This window comes from Hypanus sabinus (assembly GCF_030144855.1).
Source record: "Hypanus sabinus isolate sHypSab1 chromosome 24 unlocalized genomic scaffold, sHypSab1.hap1 SUPER_24_unloc_20, whole genome shotgun sequence".
NCBI classification, from domain to species: Eukaryota; Metazoa; Chordata; class Chondrichthyes; order Myliobatiformes; family Dasyatidae; genus Hypanus; species Hypanus sabinus.
Window position 1 is genome coordinate 447299 of NW_026778934.1, and position 24875 is coordinate 472173.

Consider the following 24875-nt stretch of genomic DNA (forward strand, 5'->3'; position numbering starts at 1 on the left):
GCTCTTGCATGCATCTGGAAAGTACCTTGCATCACTTTATCCTCGAATTCCAATATCTAGAGGGGCTAGAAGGCCACATGGCGTCAATCAGTAATCACAAGGGATTCTGCAGATGCTGGAATCCTTGAATGGCACACACAAAGTAGTGGAAGAACTCAGCAGGCCGGGCAGCATCTATGGAGGAGAATAAACAGTTGATGTTTCAGGCTGAGTTTTGCTGAAGGGTCTCAGCCCGAAATGTTGGCTGTTTATTGGCCTCCATAGATGCTGCCTGACCTGCTGAGTTCCTCCAGCACTTAGTGTGTGTGTGTGTGTGTGTGTGTTATTTTGGAAGCTGTAGCTACACACTGTTCTTCGATCCCACGGAGTCCGGACAGAACGGGGCTGTGACAACGGGTGTCTCACGCACCCTAACTCGATGCAAGACCCTAACCCCCCTCCTTCCCTGTCCTACACCCCTCCCCACCTCCGTGACCCCCTCCCTATCTCAATGACATCTTCCTTCCCCTACACCTCTCCCCGTCTCTGTGATGTCCTCCCTATCCTACACCCTTTACAACTTCCATGACCCCTTCCTTCCCCTACACCCCACACTATCTGTGACATACTCCCTCCCTCCCCTGCACCCTTCTCTGTTTCTATCATCCCCTTCCACCCCGGTCTCTGTGACGCACTCCTTCCCCTACAGCCCTTCCTGTCTCTGTCTGTGATCCTCTCAGGAACCTCTAGGAGGAGCCACCGAGCGTTGTGTTGGGAGCTGCGGTACTCTGGTGGGGGCGCTAGAGTGGGAGGTCCAGCGATTGGCCCGAGACACACCCGAGGGAAGACCGTCGGGAGGGCTGGGGCGCTGTAGTGGGAGGACCGCTGAGTCTTACTACCGCTCAACTGTTCCGCACTGATGCTCGCTTCCGGTTTTGTCTGCGGCATCAACTTCATCCCACTCTCAGTTCCCCCCCCGCCCCTTTATTCTCAATCCCTGGGCGCTGTAGCGGAAGAGCCGCTGGAGGACCGTGGCGCTAGGCCTACGGAAGATCGTGGCACTGACAGCGGCAGGGTAATTGGGAGGACCGCGGCGGTGTAGTGGGAGGACCGTGGCGGTGTAGTGGGAGGACCGTGGCGGTGTAGTGGGAGGACCTTCGAAAAGACCGCGGGGCTGCAGCGGGCGGGCAACTGGGAGGACAGTGACGATGTAGTGGGAGGACCGCGGCGGTGTAGTGGGAGGACCTTCGAAAAGACCGCGGGGCTGCAGCGGGCGGGCAACTGGGAGGACCGTGACGATGTAGTGGGAGGACCTTCGAAAAGACCGCGGGGCTGCAGCGGGCGGGCCCGTGGGAGGACCGTTGCTGTGCTGCTGAGCGGCTCCTGGCAGCATCGGAGCGGTGAGGAGAGGCCGGAGGGGAGGGTAATAATGAGGGAGCATCATTGGGGAATGAGAAGGGAATGTGGGAGTGGGGTGAGGGACGGAGGGGAGGGAGGCATCAAAAAGGGAATCAGGAAGAGGGAATGAACGAGGGAGAGTGAGGTAGGAGGAATGATGGATGAGGGAGGCAGCGGGAGGTGATGAGGGGGAAGGAGGTGAGTAGGGAAAGGTTGAATGAGGGAGAGGGAATAAGTGATGGAGGGAGGGATGAATGAGAGGGAATGAGGAGGTATAGGATGGATAGCCAGACAAATGATTGAGGAGAAAGGGATCGAGAGTGAGTGAATTTGGGAGGCTGACAGGTAATGAGGGAGGGAGAGCAGGAAAGGGATGGTGAGGGAGAAGGTCAGTTGGGAGGGGAGATGTTCCAGTCTCAGTGGGGTGAGAATTCACTCATGGGTAAATCGCCTTTGCAATGGGGCACAAAGTTGGCTGGGACCGGAGCTGGAACTCCCAGATGACCAGGAACTGGGAATATAGTGAGGGAGAGGGGTGATGTGGAGAAATGAGAGAGTGCAGAGAGGGATGAAGGTGGTGTTTGAGACAAGGGGAATAGTTGGGGTATTAAAATCAGCTTTAATCAGCGAGGCCACGTGCTGGTAAACAAGAATAATATAGATGGCCAGGGTATGGATGTGGCGGGCAATAACTGTGATGTAATGGAATTCAAGCTCCTCGTGCTGACAGCATGGCTGTTGTCAGGGGGACAGACAGCAGCGTTAACTTAGTTATGTCACTTACCACCACCTGCACGTTTCTGGTTTTCGCAAAGGGAAATGTATCTGAAATGCCAAAAAAGCTAAAATATTCAGTACTGAGGTGCCAGAGAGTCTGTGATAAATCCCGTGGGCTGGCTTGGCCAACTTTAGCGTCAGCTTTACTTTTGCTGACTTGTGTTGTGATATTTGTTGTTTTGTAGCAGTGGACGGTGCTGGTATAATAAAATGCTCTACTTTAAAAAATAATTGAATGGTGTTAAATGGTGGTGAAGTGGTGTTCATTGGTTCATGTACCGCTCAGGGAGCTGATTGTGGAGGGAGGAAGTTGTTTCTGAGTGGAGAATTAAACTTCCAGAGGTCTGAGACACATACTGGGTCAGGTGTAGGATCTGTTGGTGCGGGGTGTGTCGGTGTTACAGTGAGGGGTGTGGAGTGTGTTGTCACAGTGAGTGGTGAGGGGTGTGTTGGTGTTACAGTGAGGGGTTCGTCAGCGTCCCTTGCAATCCTTTTGGTCTTAACATATCTGTTGAATCTCTCAGGATTCTCCTTCAGCTTGTCTGCTAGAGCAACCTCATGTTTTCTTCTATCCCTCCTGATTTCTTTCTGGTGCTCCGTAAGCTGCGTATTTGTTACGACCTCCTATACCCGCTGTGTAGACCCTTCTTCTTTGTAACCAGGGCTTCTTGAAAGCCAAGGTTCCCTACAGCTGTTACCTTTACCTTTTAGTCTGACAGGCACATACAAACTTTGTACTCTCAAAATCTCACTTTCGAAGGCTTCCCACTTACTAAGTTCACTTTTGCCAGAAAACAGTCTGTCCAAATCCACACTTGCCAGATCATTTCTGATACCATCAAAATTGCCCTTTCCCCAATTTAGAATCTCAACCGAATCCTTTTGCATATTTACTTTGAAATTAATGGCTTCGTGATCACTGGGTGCAAAGTGTTCCCCTACACAAACTTCTGTCACCTGCCCTGTCTCGTTCCCTAATAGCAGATCAAGCGTCATGCGCTGTCGTTGGGACTGCCACATACTGATGAAGGAAACTTTCCTGGACGCATTTGACAAACTCTGTCCCCTCTAGGTCCTTTTACAGTATGGGAGTCCCAGTCAATAGCTGAAAAGTTAAAATCACCTACTGCAATCTCGTCCTCGTCCTCAGAACCTCCTTTCCGTTGCCCTAGCTAACAAATCCCTGCTGACCACAGGTCGTATCTTCTGCCCCCCACCAATCCTTCTGAGTCACAGAGCCAGACTCAGTGCCAGATATCTGACCGCTGTGACTTTCCTCTGCTAGGTCACCCATTGCCCCCTCCCCCAACAGGATCCAAAATAGTATGGCCACTCTGCACTGGCTCTTTAACCCCCTTCCCCAGCCTGACTGTCATCCAGTTTCCTGCGTAATGCACCTTGGGTGTAACAACCTCTCTACGTACTGTATCACCCCCCCCCCCCCCAGCCTTCCAAATGATTAGGAATTTATCCAGTTCCAGTACTAGCTCCTTAAGGAGGATTGTTGCAAGCTCGAGGATGCACCTCGAGGGTGTAGTTGGGGACACCGGAGGTCTCCCTGCCTTCCCACATCCTGCAAGAGGAGCATTCCACTATCCTCCGTGGCATTTCTACTGTTCTAACTGAGCAAGTATAAATTAGGAAAAACCATAAGCTGGGGGGGTGGGGGTGTTGGGGAGGAAAAATACTCTACCTACTGCTTTTGCCTTCTCTCACTAAAACGTCTCTCCACTGAAACCTCGATGAGTTAAAGCCTCAAATACCCCACTCTAGACTCTGTCCATTCTGACAGTGGCCACTCCACTTACCCCTGGCTTACTTTAATTTATTCTCGCCAATCAAAGCACCAAACTGTTGTGAGTCGCTGTCTTTTCTGCTCCATCAGCGACCCTGAGTCAGCTACACCTTCTCAGGCTTCCGATCTCCAATTTGCCCTGCTCAAAGTCTTCTTGTGGTCCCTGTCTGGCTTTCGGAGTGTGTTTGATCAGTCCCACACAACAGACCCGAAAGCCCCAGATGACTCGATATTGTAGCTGAGCATTCTGACAGCCCTGCAGTCACACTGAAAGTCTGTCTTTCATTTCTACGGGGGTTTCCTCTGATGCTCAGCAGCGACTGAAAATCAATCTCCTGCGATTTTCATGAACGATCTCTGTAGTTTATAGAGAATGGTGTGAAAAAAAATGCAATGAGTGGCAGTTCAAGGCGTTTTCGCCCATTGGAACTGCCACTCACTGGATGGTGTACTTTTAAAAATTTTTCGCACTATTCTCTGTAAACTCCAGACATTATTCATGAAAATCGCAGGAGATGAGCAGTTTCTGTGATACTCAGACCTTCCTGTCTGGCTCCAACAATCATTCCACGGTCAAAGTCAGATCTGATTTCTTCCTCCATTTTGAGGGGGTGTGACGTCACGGTGAACGGTACGCCGGTGTCGCGGTAAACGGTGGACCAGTGTCACGGTGAGGGGCACGCCGGTGTCATCGTGAGGTGCGAGGGTCACGTCGGTGTCACGGTGAGGGAGTGTATCGGTGTTAACGTGGGGTATGTTGCTGTCGCTGTTAAGAATGCGGGCTGTGTCAGTGTCACAGTGAGATGTCTGTAGGTCATTCCGCCGAGTCCTTGCAGTGGATGGCGGTGTACATTACTGTCCAGTACTGCAGGCAGTACTCCCTGAGCGAGCTTGCCGGTGTTCACTGCGAAACTGCAGCCTCTCTCAGTGGGTGAGCTGCTATTCTTGTGGTCTCTGTCTGGGCTTTCAGAAGGTGTTTGATCAGTCTCACGTAACAGGCTTGCCCGCAGACCCAAAAGCCTCAGATGACACTGTGACTGAATGATCAAACGGGCACAGTCTGCCTTTCAGTTCCACAGGGGCTTTCCGTGCCGTTCGGCGACCCACAGATCTGGTGATTTGGGCATAGTTACTCTGAACACAGGGGAATACACTCCGTAAACACTTTACTAGGTACAGACCTTTTGGATCTGAACTGGAGGGGAACGAATATCCCGGCAGGAGGGTTTGCTCGTTCTTCACGGGGGATGGTTTAAACTGGAGCTGCAGGTGGATGGGGAACAGAGAGCCCGAACACAGATAGTAGAGTGGTTGTGGAGGAAGATAGTCAGTTTACATACAAAGTCAGGATTCAAAAGGTCGAGCTTGCTAGGACTATCGTTCTGAGCTGCACAGACTTGAACATAAGAAGCATTGTAGGAAAAGCGGATGAGCTCAGTATGGATCAGCACTAGGAATTGTGATATTGGAGCCATTGCAGGAGGGGGCAGTGCTCAGTCAGGACCGGTTGGAGACCTCGTATACAGGCTTTATGGGTCGAACTGAGGAATAAGAAAGGTATGACCACATTAATAGCGTTATAGACCACCCAACAGTACGTGGAATTTAGAGGAGCAAATTGGTAGATGGATTGTTGCAAGAAGCATAAGGTTGTGATAGTTGGTGATTTTTAACTTTCCACATAATGACTGGGACTCCTAAACAAGATAGGATAGAGTTTGTCAAATATGTTTAGGAAAGTTTCCTTCTTCAGTTCGGCAAAGGCCCAACGAGAGAGACTGAGGTGGTAGATCCCTGATTAGGGGCAGGTGACAGAATTTGTGCAGGGAGCACTTCTCACCTGGTGATCATAATGCCATTAGTTTCGAGGTTGTTATGGAAAAGGGTAGGTCTGGTCCTTGTGTTGAGATTCAAAATGGGAGAAAGGCCCATCTTGATGGTATCAGAAAGGATCTGGCAAGTGTGGACTGGGGTGGGCTGTTTACTTTGAAAGGTGCACTTGTTAAGTTGGAGGCCAGTGAGGTGAAATTTTGTAAGTACAGCGTTTGTGTGGTTTTGTCAGAATAAATGGCAAGGAGAGTAGGTTTAGAGATAGGCCCTGGTTAAGAAAAAGAAGGAACAGATGAGATATTAAAGGAATATAAGACAAGCAAGAGAATACTTCAGGAAATCAGGAAGGCTAAAAGAAGACTTGAGGTTGCTCTAGCAGACGAGGTGAAGGAGAATCCAAAGGGATTCTACAGATATATTAAGAGCAAAAGGATTGCAAGGGATAAGATTGGTCCTCTGGAAGATCAGAGTGGTAATCTGTGCGTGGAGCCAAGGGAGATGGGGGAGAACTTAAAATAGATTTTTTGCATCTGCCTTTACTCGGCAGATGGACACAGAGTCTGTAGAAGTGACGCAAAGCAGGACCGAGGTCATGGACCCTGTACATGGAGGTGTTTGCTACCCTGAGGCTACCCTGAGGCTGATACTTAAAACATCCTCAGCCATGTGTGAGGTGCCAGATTGGAGGATAGCTAATGCCATTCTGTTATTTAAGAAAGGTTCCAATCACAACCCAGGAAATTATAGGCCGGTGAGCCTGACATCAGTAGTGGGAAATTTATTGGAAAGTATTCTAAGGGACTGTATGTATGAGTATTTGGATAGATATGGACTGATTAGGAATAGCCTACATGACTTTGTGCATGGTAAGCTGTGTCTGACCAATCTTAGAGTTTTTCAAGGAAGCTACCAGGAGAGTTGTTGAAGGCAAGGCAGTGGATGTTGTCCTCATGGATTTTAGCAAGGCCTTTGACAGGGTTGCTCGAGAAGGTTCAGTCCCTTGGCATTCAAGATGAATTGATTAGACACGGGCTTCACAGAAGAAGTGGTTGTAGATGGTTGCCTCTCTGACTGGAGGCCCATGACTGGTGATGTGCTGCTGGTTCCCTTGTCGTTTGTCATCTGTATCAGTGATCTGGATGATAATGTGTTTAACTGGATCAGCAGACTTGCAGATGACACCGAGGTTGGGATGTAGTGGACAGTGAGGAAGGCTGACAAAAGTTTGGAATGGGATCTGGACCGGCTGGAAAATGGCGGATTGAATTAATGCAGACAAGTGTGAGGTGTTGCAGTTCGGTAGGGCCAACCGGGCGGGGCACTGAGGAGTGTGGTAGGACAACGGGATCTGGGAATATTGATCCATAATTGCTTGAAAGTGGGGTCACAAGTAGATTGAGTCGTAAAGAAAGCTTTTGGCACATTGGTCTTCATAAGTCAATGTACTGAGTACAGGAGATGGGTTGCTATGTTGAAGTTGAATAAGACGTTGGTGAGGCCTAATCTGGAGTGTTCTTTGCAGTTCTGGTCACCCACCTCCGGGAAAGATGGAAATAAGATTGAAAGAGTGCAGAGAAAATTCACGAGGATGTTACCAGAATTTGAGGAGCTGAGTTAGAGGGAAAGGTTGATTAGGTTAGGTTAGGACTTTATTGCCTGAGGCAAGGCAATAAAGATTGAGGTGAGCTTTGATAGAGGCATACAAAATTTTGTGGGGTGTAGCTAGGGTAAATGCAAGCAGGCTTTTTCCGCTGAGGTTGGGTGAGAATATAGCTGGAGGTTATAGTTTAAGGGTGAAAGGTGCATTTGGGTTCAATTGTAACATTCAAGAGAAATTTGGATAGGTACTTGAGGGCATTGGTCCAGGTTGATGGTACTAGGCATGTTTCTGTGATACAGTATTCCATGGAACTCAGCATGGTCTTCTGCTGTTGTAGCCTAGCCACTTCTAAGTGTTGTACATTCAGAGATGTGTGGTTGTTTGTCACCATCCTGTCAGCTTGAACCAGTCTGGCCATTCTCCTCTGACCTCTCTCGTTAACCAGGGGTTTTCGCCCACAGAACTGCCGCTCACTGGGTGTTTTCTTTTCATTTTTTGCACCGTTCTCTGTAAACTCCAGAGACTGCTGTGCGTGAAAATCCCAGGAGATCAGCAGTTTCTGAGATACTCAAACCACCCTGTCTGGCACCGACAATCGTTCCATGGTCATAGTTACTTAGGTCACATTTCTCCCCCGTTCAGATGTCTGGTCTGAACAACAACTGAACCTCCTGACCACGCCGACATGCTTTTACGCATTGAGTTGCTGCCACGTGACTGGCTCATCAGATATTCACAGTAATGTGAAGGTGTACAGGTGTGTCTAATAATGTGACCACTGAGTGCACTGTATGTCCGAAGTTAAAAGCAGGTGGGTGCTGTGGAATTGATAGGTGTGTGTGTGTGTGTGTGTCTGAGTTTTATGTGAGGCGTGCATGTGTCGATGTTACAGTGAATGGCGTGGGGTTTGTCTGTGTCACGGCGAGGGTCGTGGAGATCAATCTAACCATGTAGCTTTCCATTTTTCTTTCATACAAGTACTTACCTAAGAGTCTCTTTAACGTACCTGCTCCTACCACGCACCCACCATTCCCTGTATATAAAACTTACCTTTGACATCCCCACTGTACTTTCCCCAATCTCCTTGAAATTATGCCTTCTTTCCACCCAGAGAAAAAGGTACTGACTGTCCATTCTATCTAAGCCTCTTATCATCTTGTACATCTCTATCTTCTCTCATCCTCCTTCGTGCCAAAGAAAAAGCTCTAGCTCATTCACCCTTCCCTCGTAAGGCATGCTCCCTAATCCCGTCAGCATCCCAGTAGATTTCCTCTGCACCCTCTCCGACACCTCTGCATCCTTTGGATAATGAGGCGATCAGACTGACCATAATACTCCCAGCTGTGGCCTAACCAGAGCTTTATAGAGCTTCAACATTACCTCGCGGCCCTAGAACCCAGTCTCCCAGCTAAAGATGGCCAGCCAGCATATGCCTTCTCAACCACCCTCTCAACTTGCGGATGCATTGCCCTCCCAAGTTCCTGTTCAATCTCTCTCCCTCACCTTTCAGTTCTTGATTCCCCAACCCTGAGGATAAAGACCGTGCATTCACCCTGTCAGTGCCCATCATGAATACTTCTATAAGATCACCCCCTCAGCCTCCTACACTTCTCTGAATGAAGTCCCCACCTGCCCACTCACTCCCTATCACCAAGTTTCTCATGTCCCGGACTCAGTCCTTTTTAGGTTTGATTTTTTTCTTCTCCTCCTTAAGCCCATCACCCCAACTGTGGCATAGGCTGCCGACAGCAGCTCACCAGAGTCTGTCCTGGGCTGAAGGTTGATCGTTCCTCTGGCTTCTTTCACGGCACGACTTCATACATCAAAGTGAAGATCCTTCCTGTCCGAGGCATGAGCACTTTGGAGCTTCTGTGGGCGTTTCTGTAACTCCAGCTTTTTATGGGGATAGGGTGCCCAACCCTCCTCCCCTCACAGCCAGGCTTGGGACTGTCCTTGGCGGAATTAAAGGCCTGTTGTTGATCGTCTTTTCTCGTTCTCCTCAGGGTGACGTGAGACCATGGAGATGCTACCAGACCATGTGAGGCACAGAGTGGGGGCCACGGCGATGGCCCAGAGGTCTGCTGCATCCAGCAGCACCATGGTAAGGAACTGATACATCCCCACCACCCTGTCTGATGCCCAAAAGCTCTTGGCAGACATGGAAATCGCAGGGGGTTTGAATCCCCATCAGCACTGGAAATCGCAGGGGGTTTGAATCCCCATCAGCACTGGAAATCGCAGGGGGTTTGAATCCCCATCAGCACTGGAAATCGCAGGGGGTTTGAATCCTCAACAGCATTGGGTGGTGTTGGGTTGAACAGCTGCACAAACACAGAAACTATGTCCCATGGTATCCCTGTTCACCTTTCTACCCTTTCACACTCCTCCCGTTTCCCTGTGTCTTTCTCTAACACAAGAAAGTCTCTGTAGACACTGGAAATCCACAGCCACACACGCACAAGGTGCTGGAGGAACTCAGCAGGTCAGGCGGCATCTGTGGAAATGAATAAACAGTTGATGTTTCAGGCTGAGACCCTTCATCAGGACGGAGAAGGGAGGGGGAAGGTGCCAGAATAAAAAGGTGGGTGGGAGGAGAAGGAGGTTATCTCGAAGGCAATAGGAGAAGACAGGTGGGTGGAAAAGCTGAAGGGCTGTAGAAGGAATCTTGATAGGAAGGGAGAGTGGATGTTAGGTGAAAGGGACCTGGGGGAAGTAATAGATATGTGAGAGGAAGTGAAAGGTCAGAGTGGGGGATAGAGGGGGGATTGGAGGGGGGAATTTGTTTTCAGGAAGGAGAAATCGATATTCACGCCATTGGGTTAGAGGCTACCCAGACAGACTGTGTTGCTCCTCCACGCTAAGAATGGCCTCATCTTGGCACAACTTGGGCCAACTTGTCAGAACGAAAATAGGAATTAAAATGTTTGGTCACCGGGGAGTCCCGCTTCTGTCAATGGTGCGGAGGTGCTCGAGGAAGCGGCCCCCAATTTTCGACGGGAAGTTATCTTTCTCTGCCATTTCCCCTTTGAACCCTCGGAGTCAGGTTTAGCGTCATGTCATGTCCGCAAGTGCACGCACACGCAAGTGCCTTGGAAATTGGAATTGGTTTATCATTGTCACATGTACCAAGATACGGTGAAAAGCTTGTTCTTGCATAGTGTTCATTCAGATCAGATTGTTGCGCAGTTCATTGAGGTAGAACAAGGTAAAACAATAGCAGAATGGCCCAAGCCCAGAGCATATTGATAAGACGGGCCCGGGTCCGAGTGCGAGGAAAGACCCGGTTTTTGGACGATTTAAACACCTGGATGGATGGATTGAAAAAGGCAGGTTGTTGGGACCAGAGCTGAGGGTCGGGCCAGTTCTGCTCACTGCTCTGCGCTTTACTGACCTAAGATTGAGGCTGTGGGCTGCCCCAGAATTTGTGTCTGCCAGTTCTGTGACACATTGCTCTGCTGGTGATGAACTGAGGTTGAGGCTGTGGGCCTGCTCCACATTCAGGTCTATGGACTAACTTTGGTTCTGAATGCTGCTGTTGTTGCTTGTTTTTACTGTTTGCACAATTTGTGTTTTTTCTCCTCTGTGTGCATTGGCCATTTGTCGGTCTTTTTAAAAATGGGTTCTATTGGGTTTCTAGTTTGGTGGCTGCCTGTAAGCAGACAAATCTCAAGGTTGCAAAATGTTTACATACTTTGATAGTAAACGTGCTTTGAACTCTGACTTTAAAGTGTAACAGTTAAAGAGAAAGTGTAGCGCAGGTGAACAATATGTGCAAGATCATAACAAGGTAGATTGTAAGATCGGGAGCTAATCTGATCGGATGACAGTGGGACAAAAGCTCTCCTTGAGCCTGTGCTACATGATTTCAGGCTTTTCTATCTTCTGCTTGACAGGAAGGTGGGGGAAGAATTGAAACTGGCATATTATTGTCAAATGTACTGAGGTAGAGTGAAATGCGGTCTTGCATGCCGTCCGTACAGAATGCAACAGTGCATTGAGGTAGAACCAGGTAAAACAATAACAGAATGCAGAATCTAGCTTCAGGTATGATGGCGCCATTAAGTGGCAACTGTTCGCATGCATCAAGTATTCCCGTTTAGGACGACTGCAGCTGAAATCCACAGTCATAGCCATGGGCATTTTGGTAAGAAACATCATTCTAAGATGTTTAAAGGATCTGTCGATTCTGAAAATCGATTAACCTCAGATGTCATACTTGGATTGCGAATGCAGTTCCCGTTTAAGAAAAGGGAACCTGGGATGCCGTGCTGAAATGCAGAAGCCTGAGACTTTCACTCCTGACTATCCTGCTGGTGAATCTACAGTCTCTGGAAAATAAAATTGAAAGCCTCAGAGCAAGATTGCGGTACCAGAGGGACATTAGCGACTGCTATGTACTTTGCTTCACGAATACATGGCTAACTTTGCAGGATATGTTGCAGATGACAGAAAGCTGGGTGGCAGTGTGAAATATGAGGAGGATGTTGGGAGAATGCAGGGTGACTTGGACAGGTTAGGTGAGTGGGCAGATGCATGACAGATACAGTTTAATGTGCATACATGCGAGGTTATCCACTTTGGTGGCAAGAACAGGAAAGCAGATTACTATCTAAATGGTGTCAAGTTAGGAAAAGGGGGAAGTACAATGAGATCTAGGTGTTCTTGTACATCAGTCACTGAAAGTAAGCATGCAGGTACCGCAGGCAGAGAAGAAAGCTAGTGGCATGTTGGCCTTCATAACAAGGGGAATTGAGTATAGGAGCAAAGAGGTCCTTCTGCAGTTATACAGGGTCCTGGTGAGACCACACCTGGAGTATTGTGTTCAGTTCTGGTCTCCAATTTTGAGAAAGGACATTCTTGCTATTGAGGGAGTGCAGCGTAGGATCACGAAGTTAATTCCTCGAATGGCGGGACTGTCATATGTTGAAAGATTGGTGCGACTGGGCTTGTGTACACTGGAATTTAGAAGGATGAGGGGGATCTGATTGAAACATATAAGATTATTAAGGGATTGGACACGCTAGAGGCAGGAAGCATGTTCCTGCTGATGGGTGAGTCCAGAACTAGAGGCCACAGTTTAAGAATAAGGGGTAGGCCAATTAGAACAGAGTTCACAAATAACTTTTCGCCCAGAGAGTTGTGGATCTGTGGAATGCTCTGCCTCAGAATGCAGTGGAGGCCAATTGTCTGGATGCTTTCAAGAAAGAACTCTTAAAAATAGCGGAGTCAATGGATATGGGGAGAAGGCAGGATTGGGGTACTGAATGTGGATGATCAGCCATGATCACAGTGAATGGCAGTGCTGGCTTGAAGGGCCAAATGGCCTACTCCTGCACCTACTGTCTATAAAACCAGCAATTTTGAATGCAGTGGTGCAGCCCATTACTATTCTCTGCAAGGACAGGACAGCTCAGTCCTATAAAGGCAGAGGAGGCGGAGCACCCTTTATAATTAACATCGTGGTGCATGGATGTGGTGGTTCTGTCTCAACCCTGTTCACCCGATCCGGAACATCTAGTGGTTAAGTGCCGTCCATCTTCTCTGCAGATGGAGTTTTCTGTTGTCATACTGGTAGTGGTGTACATTCCTGCTCAGCGCAATGCCAGGCATGCATTGGAGGAGCTGTGCAACTTAATTAGCAGGCATGAAACTGCTACCCTAGCATCACGGGGTGGATTTCAGCCAGGGCAGTTTGAAGAGATCTTTGAGCAACTATTACAGACATATTTGACCACTACTATACCATCATCAAGAACGCTATCCCATGCCTGCTCTTTGAAAATCTGATCACCTGACTGACGGACCCAAGCCCTGCCTCATGTTCGAGCAAGCATTCGTAGATCGACTGCCCGAGGACATACATCTGCTGCTGGCCGACGCAGATTTCAGCGACCCCTGGAAGGTAGACGTGCTGTGGAAAGCCAAGAGGGAGAGCGTGGCGTCCGTCAGTCAGATTAACAGGCCACATGCCCAACAGCAGACTAAACCAGGCCTGGCATGGGGGCGCACACAACACAGAGGCAGGAGTGAGGAGGCCAGTGAACAGTGGTGTTTCTACCACCAGCAGTGGGGCACAAAAGCCCGCTGTTGTCGCCCGCCCTGCAAGGGCCAGGGCCAGGGCCAGCTGCCGCTAATGACTATGGCGGCTGGCCACCAGGACAGCCTCTTGTACGTCTGGGACAAACAGTCGGGGCGCTGCTTCTTGGTCGACACCGGAGCAGAGATCAGCGTCTTGCCCCCGATGGGGTACGACACCCGCAACAGGAAGCCAGGACCCACCCTGAGGGCCGCAAACGGCAGCACGATACAGACCTATGGCACCCGCACAGTGCAGCTGCAGTTCGGCGCCAGCCGGTTCACGTGGGACTTCACACTGGCCGCCGTGGCCTAACCACTCTTGGGGGCGGACTTCTTGCGAGCTCACAGCTTGCTGGTCGACTTGCAAGGGAAAAGACGGGTACATGCTGAGACTTTCCAGACGTTCTCCCTGGGTGAAGCCAAGTTGCCAGCCCCACACCTGGACTCCATCACACTGTCGGACAATGAATTCACCGGGATCCTGGTGGACTTTCCATCGATTCTGGCACCGCAGTTCACGGCAGCCATGCCCAGACACGGGGTACAGCACCACATTCCGATCCAGGGACCACCCCTCCACGCCCGCGCATGAAGACTCTCCCCGGAAAAGCTCCGCCTGGCGAAGGAGGAGTTCAGGAGGATGGAGGAATTGGGGATTGTACGGAGGTCCGACATCCCATGGACCTCCCCCCTGCACATGGTGCCCAAAGCAGCCAGGGGTTGGAGACCATGCGGCAACTACCGCAGACTGAACGAGGCTACCACTCCAGACCGTTACCCCGTGCTGCACATACAGGACCTGCACGGGGCAAGAATCTTTTCCAAAGTAGACCTCGTCTGGGGATACCATCAAATCCTGGTGCACCCTGAAGACATCCTCAAAACAACACTCATCACCCCGTTCGGCCTGTTCGGGTTCCTCTGAATGCCGTTCGGCCTGAAGAATGCCACACGGACGTTCCAGCGGCTAATGGATGCGGTGGGACACGACCTGGTCTTTGCGTTCATCTATTTGGACGACATCCTTATAGCCAGCAGTAGTCGTCAGGAGCATCTGTCCCACCTCCGCCAGCTCTACTCCCGCCTGAGTGATTTCGGCCTCACGATCAACCCGGCCAAATGCCAGTTCGGTCTCGATACCATCGACTTCCTGGGCCACAGGATTACCAAAGACGGGGCAACACCTCTGCCCACCAATGTAGACGCAGTCCGCTACTTTGCCCAGCCCAACACGGTCAAAGGCCTGCAGGAGTTCATTGGTATGGTGAACTTCTACCACCGTTTCCTCCCCTCAGCAGCCCGTATCATGCACCCTTTGTACACCCTGATGTCGGGTAAAGGCAAGGACATTACTTGGGACGAGGAGGCCGCGGCCGCTTTCGTTAAAGCCAAGGAAGCCTTGGCAGATGCCGCGATGCTGGCGCACCCCAGAATGGACGTTCTGACCGCCGAGGGGTGCTGGCAACCCCTGGTGTTCTTCAGCAAGCACCTACGATCACCCCAAACTCAAGTACAGTGCTTTCGAACGGGAGCTGTTGCCACTGTATCTGGCAATCCGGCATTTCAGGTACTTCTTAGAAGGTAGGCTGTTCACCGCGCTCACAGACCACAAACCGTTGACCTTCGCGTTCAGGAAGGTGTCCGATCCCTGGTCGGCTTGCCAGCAGCGACATCTGTCCTACATCTCTGAGTACGCGACGGACATCCAGCATGTCTCGGGGAAGGACAACGTCGTGGCGGATGCACTCTCCAGACCAGCTGTCCAGGCCCTGTCCCTGGGGGTGGACTATGCAGCACTGGCGGAGGCACAACAGGCAGATGACCAGCTACAGGACCGCAGTCTCGGGTTTGCAGCTGCAGGACTTTCTCGTAGGCCCAGGTCCAGGAGGCCCAGGACCCTCCTGTGCGACGTGGCTACCCGCCAACCTCGCCCCATCGTCCCAGCAGCCTGGAGGCGGTGGGTTTTCGACTCCATACACGGTTTGGCGCACCCATCTATCAGGACAACTGTCCGGCTGGTCTCCAGCAAGTTCGCGTGGCACGGACTTTGCAAGCAGGTCAGTGAATGGGCCAGAGTGTGCGCAGTGCCAAACAGCCAAGGTGCAGCGGCACACTAAAGCCCCGCCGCAGCAGTTCGAACCCACCCACCGGAGGTTCAAACAGATTCATGTGGATATCGTGGGCCCCCTACCAGTGTCCCGAGGAGTGCGGTACCTCCTAACTATGGTAGACCGGTTCATGAGGTGGCCAGAGGCGGTCCCGCTCACCGACACATCTGCCGATTCCTGCACCCGAGCACTGATTACAACTTGAGAAGCACGCTTCGGGGTACCAGCCCACATTACCTCTGACAGAGGTGCCCAGTTCACCTCCACCCTGTTGGGAACACAGCTGCACCACACTACTGCCCACCACCCACAGTCGAACGGACTGGTGGAACGCTTCTACCATCACTTGAAGTCGGCTCTCATGGCCCGCCTGAGAGGACCTAACTGGGTGGACGAGTTTCCCTGGGTCCTGCTTGGAACTCGCACAGCGCCCAAAGAGGATCTGCACGCCTCATTGGCCGAGTTGATGTACGGTGCACCCCTGGCCGTCCCAGGAGAGTACATACCAGCCCCAAGGGGGCAAGAGGTGGAACCCGCAGCAGTCCCGGACAGGCTATGCAAAAGGCTTGGCAACCTGGCCCCTGTACCAACTTCGCAGCATGGACGGACACCGACCCATGTACCCAAAGACCTGCAGAACTGTAAGTTTGTGTTTGTATGAAGTGGCGGACACTGGGCACCGCTACAGCGGCCGTACGAGGGGCCATTCAGGGTGATCAACAACAACGTGGTCCATGTACGTTCAGGACATTGGGGGGAGAGAGGAGGTTTTCACGGTGGACCGACTCAAACCAGCCCATGTGGACCAGCCGGTCGAGGTTCAGGCACCGTGGCACAGAGCCAGACCTCCCAAACAGAGGCTGATCCAGACTGTGGACATTGGGGGCTGTATTGCCGGTTCTGGGGGGGGGGGGGTTATGTGGCGACCCACTTTCCATGCAGGCGAACCGCCTCACAAATAGCCAGCACGCGGAGGGAGACTTTGGTAATGCACCTCCGACGTCATTTCCGCCCGGAGAGGGCAGGCGCTAGGTATTTAAATGCCAGCGCCGCGAAGTTTGAATAAACTAGTCTCGAAACGACTTACCGACTGCGTGTCGTTATTTCAGCGCTGTGTGTAGCAGATCACTACACTGTTCAATATACGTATACTGTAATTGATTCACATTTATTAAAATTGCATTGAACTATTGCTACTAAGTTATCAAATTTCATGATACATGCCAGTGGTGATAAACCTAATCCCAATTCTGATATTCCCACCTTCTCAAAGTTAATGCTAAAATTGCATTTGACTCAACCTGCACGTTAACATTTAGGGAGTTCTGCACAGACTTCCAAGTCTCTTTGCACCTTTGATTTCTGAATTTGCTCCCCGTTTAGAAATTAGTTAGTGCCTTTATTCCTTCTAGCAAAGTGCTTCTCCGCGATCTCCCTTGAAATGAGCACCAGGTGGTGCCAAACTGGTGTCTGCATGGGAAACAGTTTAGGGGCTTGTTTGGGGATCTCAGCACCCCTCCTGGGAAGGCAGCTGGCTATCGTCAGGCAAGGAGGAGGCGAGTGGAGCTTGTTTGGTGGGTAGGTGTGTGGTCAGTGTTGTTGGTAAATGGTGGGGGTGTTGTTGGACAGGGTCTTGGGGTGGTTTGGACATGTTGCACTTGTGGAGATTGACTGTAAATGGGCCATGCACAAAGTTAACAGCCACACCTGTAACAACATTGCTATGCAATGGAAAGCGGGAGTGCAAATCTTTCATCCAGGCCTTGCTGCCATCAGGAAGGAGGTACAGGAGTCTGAGATCCCACACCACCAGGTTCAGCAACAGTGGATAACTTCACTCACCCCAACCCACAGACCTAATGTTTTAATATTACTTATCTATTTATAATTATTATTTTTATTGGTACTTGCACAGTTTGTCTTCTTTTGCACGTTGGTTGGCTGTAGTCTCAGCATGTAATCTTCCACTGATTCTATTGTATTTTTTTTACTGTGAACGCCCGCAAGGAAATGAATCTCAGTGTAGTATCTGGTGACATGTACGTGCCTTGGTAATGAACTTTGAACTTCAAAAAACCTTAGAATCAGAATCGGGTTCATTATCACTGACGTACGTCGTGAAATTGTTCTGCGGCACGAGCACAGTGCAGACACTAAAATTACTAAATGTTACAATAAATACATAACATGAAGGTTGCGAGCTGGCTTCGTTGTTCAAAGTACATTTATTATCTGAGTATGTGTGCTTTATATAACACTGAGTTTCATCTCCTTACGGGCAGTCACAAAACAAGAAACCCAATAGAACCCACTAAAAAAAAGACCATCAGCTATTCAAAGTGCAGGAAAAAAAATCATGCAAACAGTAAAAGTAAGCAAATAGCATTCAGAACAGCATTACAATCTGGAGAAAGATCACCTGAACTCAACCTGACTTCCTGCTGATCGTGAGGCCGGATGGAGGGTCTCAAGCCAAAATGTCAACCCTCCTATCTCCCTCCATGGAGGCTGCCTGACCTGCAGAGCCCCTCCACCTCTCTGGTGCTGGCTTCGCCTGGGGTCGGTGGATGGAGAGAGATGGCCCAGGGTCAGTGAGGCAGCCTGGGTACCGGCTCTGTGTCCCGGATCGGAGCGGTAACCGGAGCGAGCCTCTCTGAACTGAAATCTTTCTCCTCCTCTCCTTTCTTCTGCAGAAGTCCGAGAAGAAAGGAAAGAAGCAGGTGGTGAAGAAACAGGTGAAGATGGTGGCGGACACGGAGGAGGAAGAGATCGTCTCACAGCTCACCAAGCTGGTATGGAGATGGGCCGAGGGAGGGCAGCGAGGGGCGGTAGGGAGGGAGGGGGGCAGGCGCAGGTTCAGAGGCTCAGCGGGCTGGCTGGTGAAGATGCCACACAATCCGGAGAAGGATGAAATCGTCTCACAGATCACCAGCCTGATAGGGATAAGGGGAGGGAGGGCAGCAGGGCTGGGGTTGGTGAATGGGCTCCTGGCTTAAAAATGAGAGGAGAAAGGTGGGGTACCAGGCGGGGACGGGTGCAGTGCATGGTAGGGAGGTGGGTCACAGGCTCGAGTAGAGTGTTTGTATTCGTCGCTGAAACGTGCTCATTGTCCTCTGCCCAGCACCTTGAGGAAGACCATGTTGTTGATGGAACTGCCCTCTCCTATGATGATCGACTGACGGAGCCGCAGTGTCTGTGGGACACGTACGTGCAATTTATTACACGGGAGTGAGTCAGGATTTGCCATGGCTCCGAGGGAGTGTGTCAGTATTTATAGGGGATACTGGGGACTGTCGGTATTTAAAGAGGGTCCCGGGGAGTGTGCCGGTATTTACAGGGGGTCCCGGGGAGTGTGTCAGTATTTACGGGGGGTCCCAGGGAGTGTGTCAGTATTTACAGGGGGTCCCGGGGAGAGTATCGGTATTTACAGGGGGTCCCGGGGAGTGTGTCGGTATTTACAGGGGGTCCCGGGGAGTGTGTCGGTATTTACAGGGGGTCCCGGGGAGTGTGTCAGTATTGACAGGGGATCCTGGGGAGTGTGTCAGTATTTACAGGGGGTCCCGGGGAGTGTGTCAGTATTTACGGGGGGTCCCAGGGAGTGTGTCAGTATTTACAGGGGGTCCCGGGGAGAGTGTCGGTATTTACAGGGGGTCCCGGGGAGTGTGTCGGTATTTACAGGGGGTCCCGGGGAGTGTGTCAGTATTGACAGGGGATCCTGGGGAGTGTGTCAGTATTTACAGGGGGTCCCGGGGAGTGTGTCAGTATTTATGGGGGGTCCCAGGGAGTGTGTCAGTATTTACAGGGGGTCCCGGGGAGAGTGTCGGTATTTACAGGGGGTCCCGGGGAGTGTGTCGGTATTTACAGGGGGTCCCGGGGAGTGTGTCAGTATTGACAGGGGATCCTGGGGAGTGTGTCGGTATTTACAGGGGGTCCCGGGGAGTGTGTCGGTATTTACAGGGGGTCCAGGGGAGTGTGTCAGAATTTACAGGGGGTCCCAGGGAGTGTGTCAGTATTTACAGGGGGTCCCGGGGAGTGTGTCAGTATTTACAGGGGGTCCCGGGGAGTGTGTCAGTATTTACAGGGGGTCCCGGGGAGTGTGTCAGTATTTACAGGGGATCCCGGGGAGTGTGTCGGTATTTACAGGGTGTCCCGGGGAGTGTGTCAGTATTTACAGGGGATCCCGGGGAGTGTGTCAGTATTTACAGGGGGTCCCGGGGAGTGTGTCAGTATTTACAGGGGGTCCCGGGGAGTGTGTCAGTATTTACAGTGGATCCCGGGGAGTGTGTCGGTATTTACAGGGTGTCCCGGGGAGTGTGTCAGTATTTACAGGGGATCCCGGGGAGTGTGTCGGTATTTACAGGGGATCCCGGGGAGTGTGTCGGTATTTACAGGGGGTCCCAGGGAGAGTGTCAGTATTTACAGGGGGTCCCGGGGAGCGTGTGGGTATTTACAGGGGGTCCCGGGGAGTGTGTCGGTATTTACAGGGGATCCCGGGGAGTGTGTCGGTATTTACAAAGGGTCCCGGGGAGTGTGCCGGTATTTACAGGGGGTCCCGGGGAGTGTGTCAGTATTTACAGGGGGTCCCGGGGAGTGTGTCAGTATTTACAGGGGATCCCGGGGAGTGTGTCGGTATTTACAGGGGGTCCCAGGGAGTGTGTCAGTATTTACAGGGGGTCCCGGGGAGAGTGTCAGTATTTACAGGGGGTCCCTGAGGGTCTGTCAGTATTTACTGGGGATCCTTGGGGTTGTGACAGTATTTACAGGGTGTTCAAGGGAGTGTATTGGTATCTACATGGGGGTCCCGGGGAGTGTGTCAGTATTTACAGGGGGTTGCGGGGAGTGTATCAGTGTAACAGTTTACCCCAGTGTGTGTCACTGTCAGATGTTTCATTTTCACCCACGTCTCTCAGTCAATTTCCAGAACGGCCAGAGAGGGTGACGGCTGTGATGCAAAAGATCGAAGAATATGGACTCAAAGAACGATGTAAAGCCATCGCGGTAAATATTCAGTACAGGCCAGTTTGGTTCAGACACAGAGTGAAGCTCCCTCCACACCGTCCCATCACACACTCCCGGGGTCAGAGACAGAGTGAGGCTCCCTCCACACTGTCCCATCACACACTTCCGGGGTCAGACACAGAGTGAAACCCCCTCCACACCGTCCCATCACACACTCCCGGGTTCACACAGAGTGAAGCTCCCTCCACACCGTCCCATCACACACTCCCGGGATCAGACACAGAGTGAAGCTCCCTCCGCACTGTCCCATCACACACTCCCGGGGTCAGACACAGAGTGAAGCTCCCTCCACACCGTCCCATCACACACTCCTGGGGTCAGACAGAGTGAAGCTCCCTCCACACCGTCCCTTCACACACTCCCGGGGTCAGACAGAGTGAAGCTCCCTCCACACTGTGCCATCTGTGTGCGATAGCACGGCTGTTTCAGTGTGTAAGATCACAAGGGTTGGGGACTGGTTAATTGCACGCTGTCTCTTTCAAGTGGAAAGGGAACCAACATGCTGAGGGTGTAGATTTAAGGGGAGTGGGAAAAGATTTGACCAGAAACCCTATCTCACTTCTTTGGTCTTCCTCATCTTCGCTGCTGGCTATCTCCCTTCCACAGTGTCATACTCAGGCCCCGACAGGCCCCCTGCCTCTCGGGTAGCAATGACCCACGAGTTCCTCCCGCTGTTCGTTTAGATCCCTGAACCTGCTGTTCCTTGTTTAGTTGGAGATCCATTCGGAATATTCGATAGGTTTCAGCGAGTTCTCCCCCACCCCATCCTTCTAAACTCCAGCAAGTGCAGACCTTGTCATGCCTCACACTTCAACCCTTCAGTCCCGAAATCATTCTCAGTGACCTCCTCACCATATCCTTTCTTCGATATGGTGCCCAAAGCTCTTCACAATGCTGCAAGTGCGGTCTGACCTTACACCCTTACAACTCTCCTTTCATCTTAACCCTTCATGCATTCAAGCACAACCTCCCTATTTAATATTCCTACTCCGAGAAAAAGAGGCTTCCTTTGGTGCATCTCACCGTCTAATAACATCTGTCAGGTCTCCTCTCAGCCTCCGCCGCTCCAAAGGAAACACATCAAGTTCGTCCTCCCCCTGCATATGTCTCACACCCTCTAACCTGGGTGAACCTCTCCAAAGCCTTCACCTCCTTGGTGTAATTGGAGGGGGGGGGGGGGCGTGGTGATACTTTGGATGCAGCCTGACCAACTTTTATAAAGTGGCAACACGACTCTTACACTTAATGCCTTGACTAATGAAGGCAAGCACACATGATACCTTCCTGTGTTATTTAGAGCAGGTGTTCCCCACCCACATGAGAAGAGGTTGAGATCCCCTGATATATAGATACAGCATGGAGGGGGCCCTTGCTGCCCCAACAACCCCCATTTAACCATGACCTAATCACGGGACAGTTTACAATGACCAGTTACATCTTTGGACTGTGGAAGGAAACCGGGAGCGCCCAGAGCAAAACCACACGGCCACGGGGAGGATTGAAACTCTCAACTCCCGACGCCCCGAGCTGTGATACCGTTGCACCCCGCCAGGCTACTGCGGCATCCATTGTGTCTCACTTGTTGCTTTCCCTGCAGGGCCGACTGGCAACCAGAGAAGAGCTCTTATTGGTCCACAGGTGAGTAGTGGGTGGGGGAAATAAGTGGGTGCTGTTCACTGGGGATACAACTTGGAATCGGGGAGGGTGCAGGAAGCACCAGGGAGACATTCTGTAATGATCAATAAATCAATTGTTTGGAATCAAATGACCTTGCCTGGTGTCTCAGGGCTGGATGTGTCTGCACCTCTGCCACCCCCTACCTCTGGCACCTGTCCCACACCACACTCGCAGCACTCCACCTTCCTCATTCCCAACATCTTTTGCTTCTGTCAGATTTGCAAACTCGCTATCCGTTCCACGTTGACAAATACAGCACTGTGCAAAAGTTTTAGGCTCCCTCGCTATATACATGTGCCTGAGACTTCTACACAGTTCTGTAATATCTGTCACCTCTTTCAAAGTGCAAAGTAAATTTATGATCAAATTACATACGTGTCAGCATATACTACCCTGAGATTCATTTTCTTGCGGGCATTTGCAGTAGACCAAAGAATCACAATCGAACCAGTGAAAAACTACACACAAGGACTGACAAACAACCAATGTGCAAAAGATGACTACAAAAAAAATCATTAATAAATAAATAGATGCATAAATATTGAAAACGTGAGTTGAAAGTGTATCTCTAGGTTGTGGAATCAGTTCAGTGTTGAAGTGAGTGAAGTTATCCACACTGGTTCAGGAGCCTGATGGTTGAAGGGTAATAACTGTTCCTGAACCTGGTGGTGGGGGACCGGAGGCTCCTGTACCTCCATCCCAATGACAGCAGTGAGAAGAGAGGACAGTGGGTGCTCCCTGTAGATGCGCTCAGTGGTGGGGAACACTTTTCCACTGATACACTGAGTTGGAAGTCATAGAGCATTACAGCACAGAAACAGGCCCTTTGGCCCATCCAGTCCATGCCAAACTATTATTCTGCCTTGTCCCACTGTCCAGCATCCAGGCCATAACTCTCCACACCCTTTCCATCCACGCATTTCTCCAAATTTCTCTTAAATGTTGAAATTGAACCCGCATCCGTCACTTCCTTCAGCAGCTCATTCCACACTCTCGCCACCCTGTGCGTGAAGTTGTTCCCTCTCATGTTCCCCTTAAACATTTCACCTTTCACCCTCACCCTATGACCTCTAGTTCAGCCTCACTGAAAAAAGGCCTGCTTGCATTAATCCTATCTATACCCCTCCAAGTAGGATCTAACAGATTAGCTGCTGCAATTTTTTATAACACAACAAGCTGCACTCTCTCTCTTAATTAACGACAATTGTATACACTACTTTTTGAAGGCTCCTCCATTCGTAGGCACTGGCGCTTCCGCACCAGGCTGTGATACAACCAGTCAGGGTACTTGTCAGATGCAGAGTAGAGGGAGCAGTTGGACTTGCACCCCCAGATCTCTCTGTTCATCCACACTCCCAAAGTTTTACTGTATGCGTCCTACCGGAATTTGCCCTCACACCTTGCACCTGTCCAGAAGGCTGGAGAATGGGGTTGAGAGGGGTAATAAATCAGCCATGATTGAATAGCGGTGCAGGCTCAGTGGGCTGAACAGCCTAATTCTCCTCCTGTGTCTTATTGGATTTGTTTTATTATTGTGACGTGTACGGAGATACAGTGAAAAGCTTGTCTTGCGTATTGTTCATACAGATCAGATCATTACAAAATGCATTGAGGTAGAACGGTAGCAGAATGCGGAATAAAATGTTATGGCTGCAGAGAGGTGCAGAGCAGGGAGATGGTAAGGTGCAAGCTCATAATGAGGTAGTATGTGAAGACAAGAGTCCATCTTATCGTAGTAGGGAACCATTTAATAATTAATGTACAAGAGGTTCATTTGATAGTCTGACAACAGCGGCCCTTGAGCCTGGTGCTGCGTGCTTCCATGCTTTTGTATCTTTTGCCCACAGGAAGGGGAAAGAAAATTGTCTGGAATGGTGGAGTTCTTTGTATTGGAGTAGGAACTCATAGGAGCTGTCCTGCTGAGCAGAGGAGGTTCTCTGGGAATCTGAGCTAAGGATGTGGTTGTGTTGGAGAGATTACAGTGGAGTTTCCCCAGGAATTTGGCCTAGTGGCATTGGCACCGGCCTTCGGAGTGAAGGCTCCCGAGTTCGAATCCAGCCGGCTCCCTTGCACGCTTTCCATCCGTGCTGAGTTGAGTGTCAAGCTAGCAACTTGGCCTTGTAAAAATAAGAAAGCCTGCTTAAAATAAAAACACTGTCATGATGGTGTCCCGATGACTCCACTAAGAATTAAGGGCTTTCTTCTTCTACACGGTTGTCCTGGAGAGAGCACAGAGGAGATTCAACGATTTCTCTAACTTCTGGTAATTTTCCCCCCTTCCCCCTTTCCCATTCTTCTATTCCCCACTCTGTCCTCTTGCCTCTTCTCACCTGCCTATCACCACTCCCTGGGTCCCCTCCCCTTTCTCCTATCATCCACTCTCCTTTCCTATCAGATTCCTTCCTCTCTAGCTGGCATCTCTCTCTCTCTCTCTCTCTCTCTCTCTCTCTCTCTCTCTTTCTCTCTCTGTCTGTGTGGAGTTTGCCTGACTCCCGTAGGCATCTCCTGGTTGCTCCGGTTTCATACCATCTCCCGAGCAACGCATGGGTTGACTCTCTGCTCTCACCGTTCCTGTTTCACTGCTGGGTTATGGTACAACTCTTGAAGTTACCCC

General features: G+C 50.7%; 1 protein-coding gene across 3 annotated transcripts in view; it reads left to right on the top strand.

The window, feature by feature from the left end:
- The first annotated feature begins 905 nt into the window (after positions 1-905).
- Positions 906-24875, top strand: part of LOC132385488 (histone deacetylase 6-like) — a 40735-nt gene continuing 16765 nt past the window's right edge. The window contains exons 1-6 of one of the 3 annotated variants that reach the window (XM_059957596.1): positions 906-1054; positions 9383-9480; positions 18259-18357; positions 18687-18769; positions 20476-20563; positions 22182-22222. In XM_059957596.1, the coding sequence (XP_059813579.1) occupies positions 9397-9480; positions 18259-18357; positions 18687-18769; positions 20476-20563; positions 22182-22222 (395 nt within the window). In that variant the 5' untranslated portion in view covers positions 906-1054; positions 9383-9396. Of the gene's footprint in view, positions 1055-1260; positions 1403-9382; positions 9481-18258; positions 18358-18686; positions 18770-20475; positions 20564-22181; positions 22223-24875 lie in introns of those variants that run through there. The other 2 variants (XM_059957595.1, XM_059957597.1) reach the window with 2 other exon arrangements.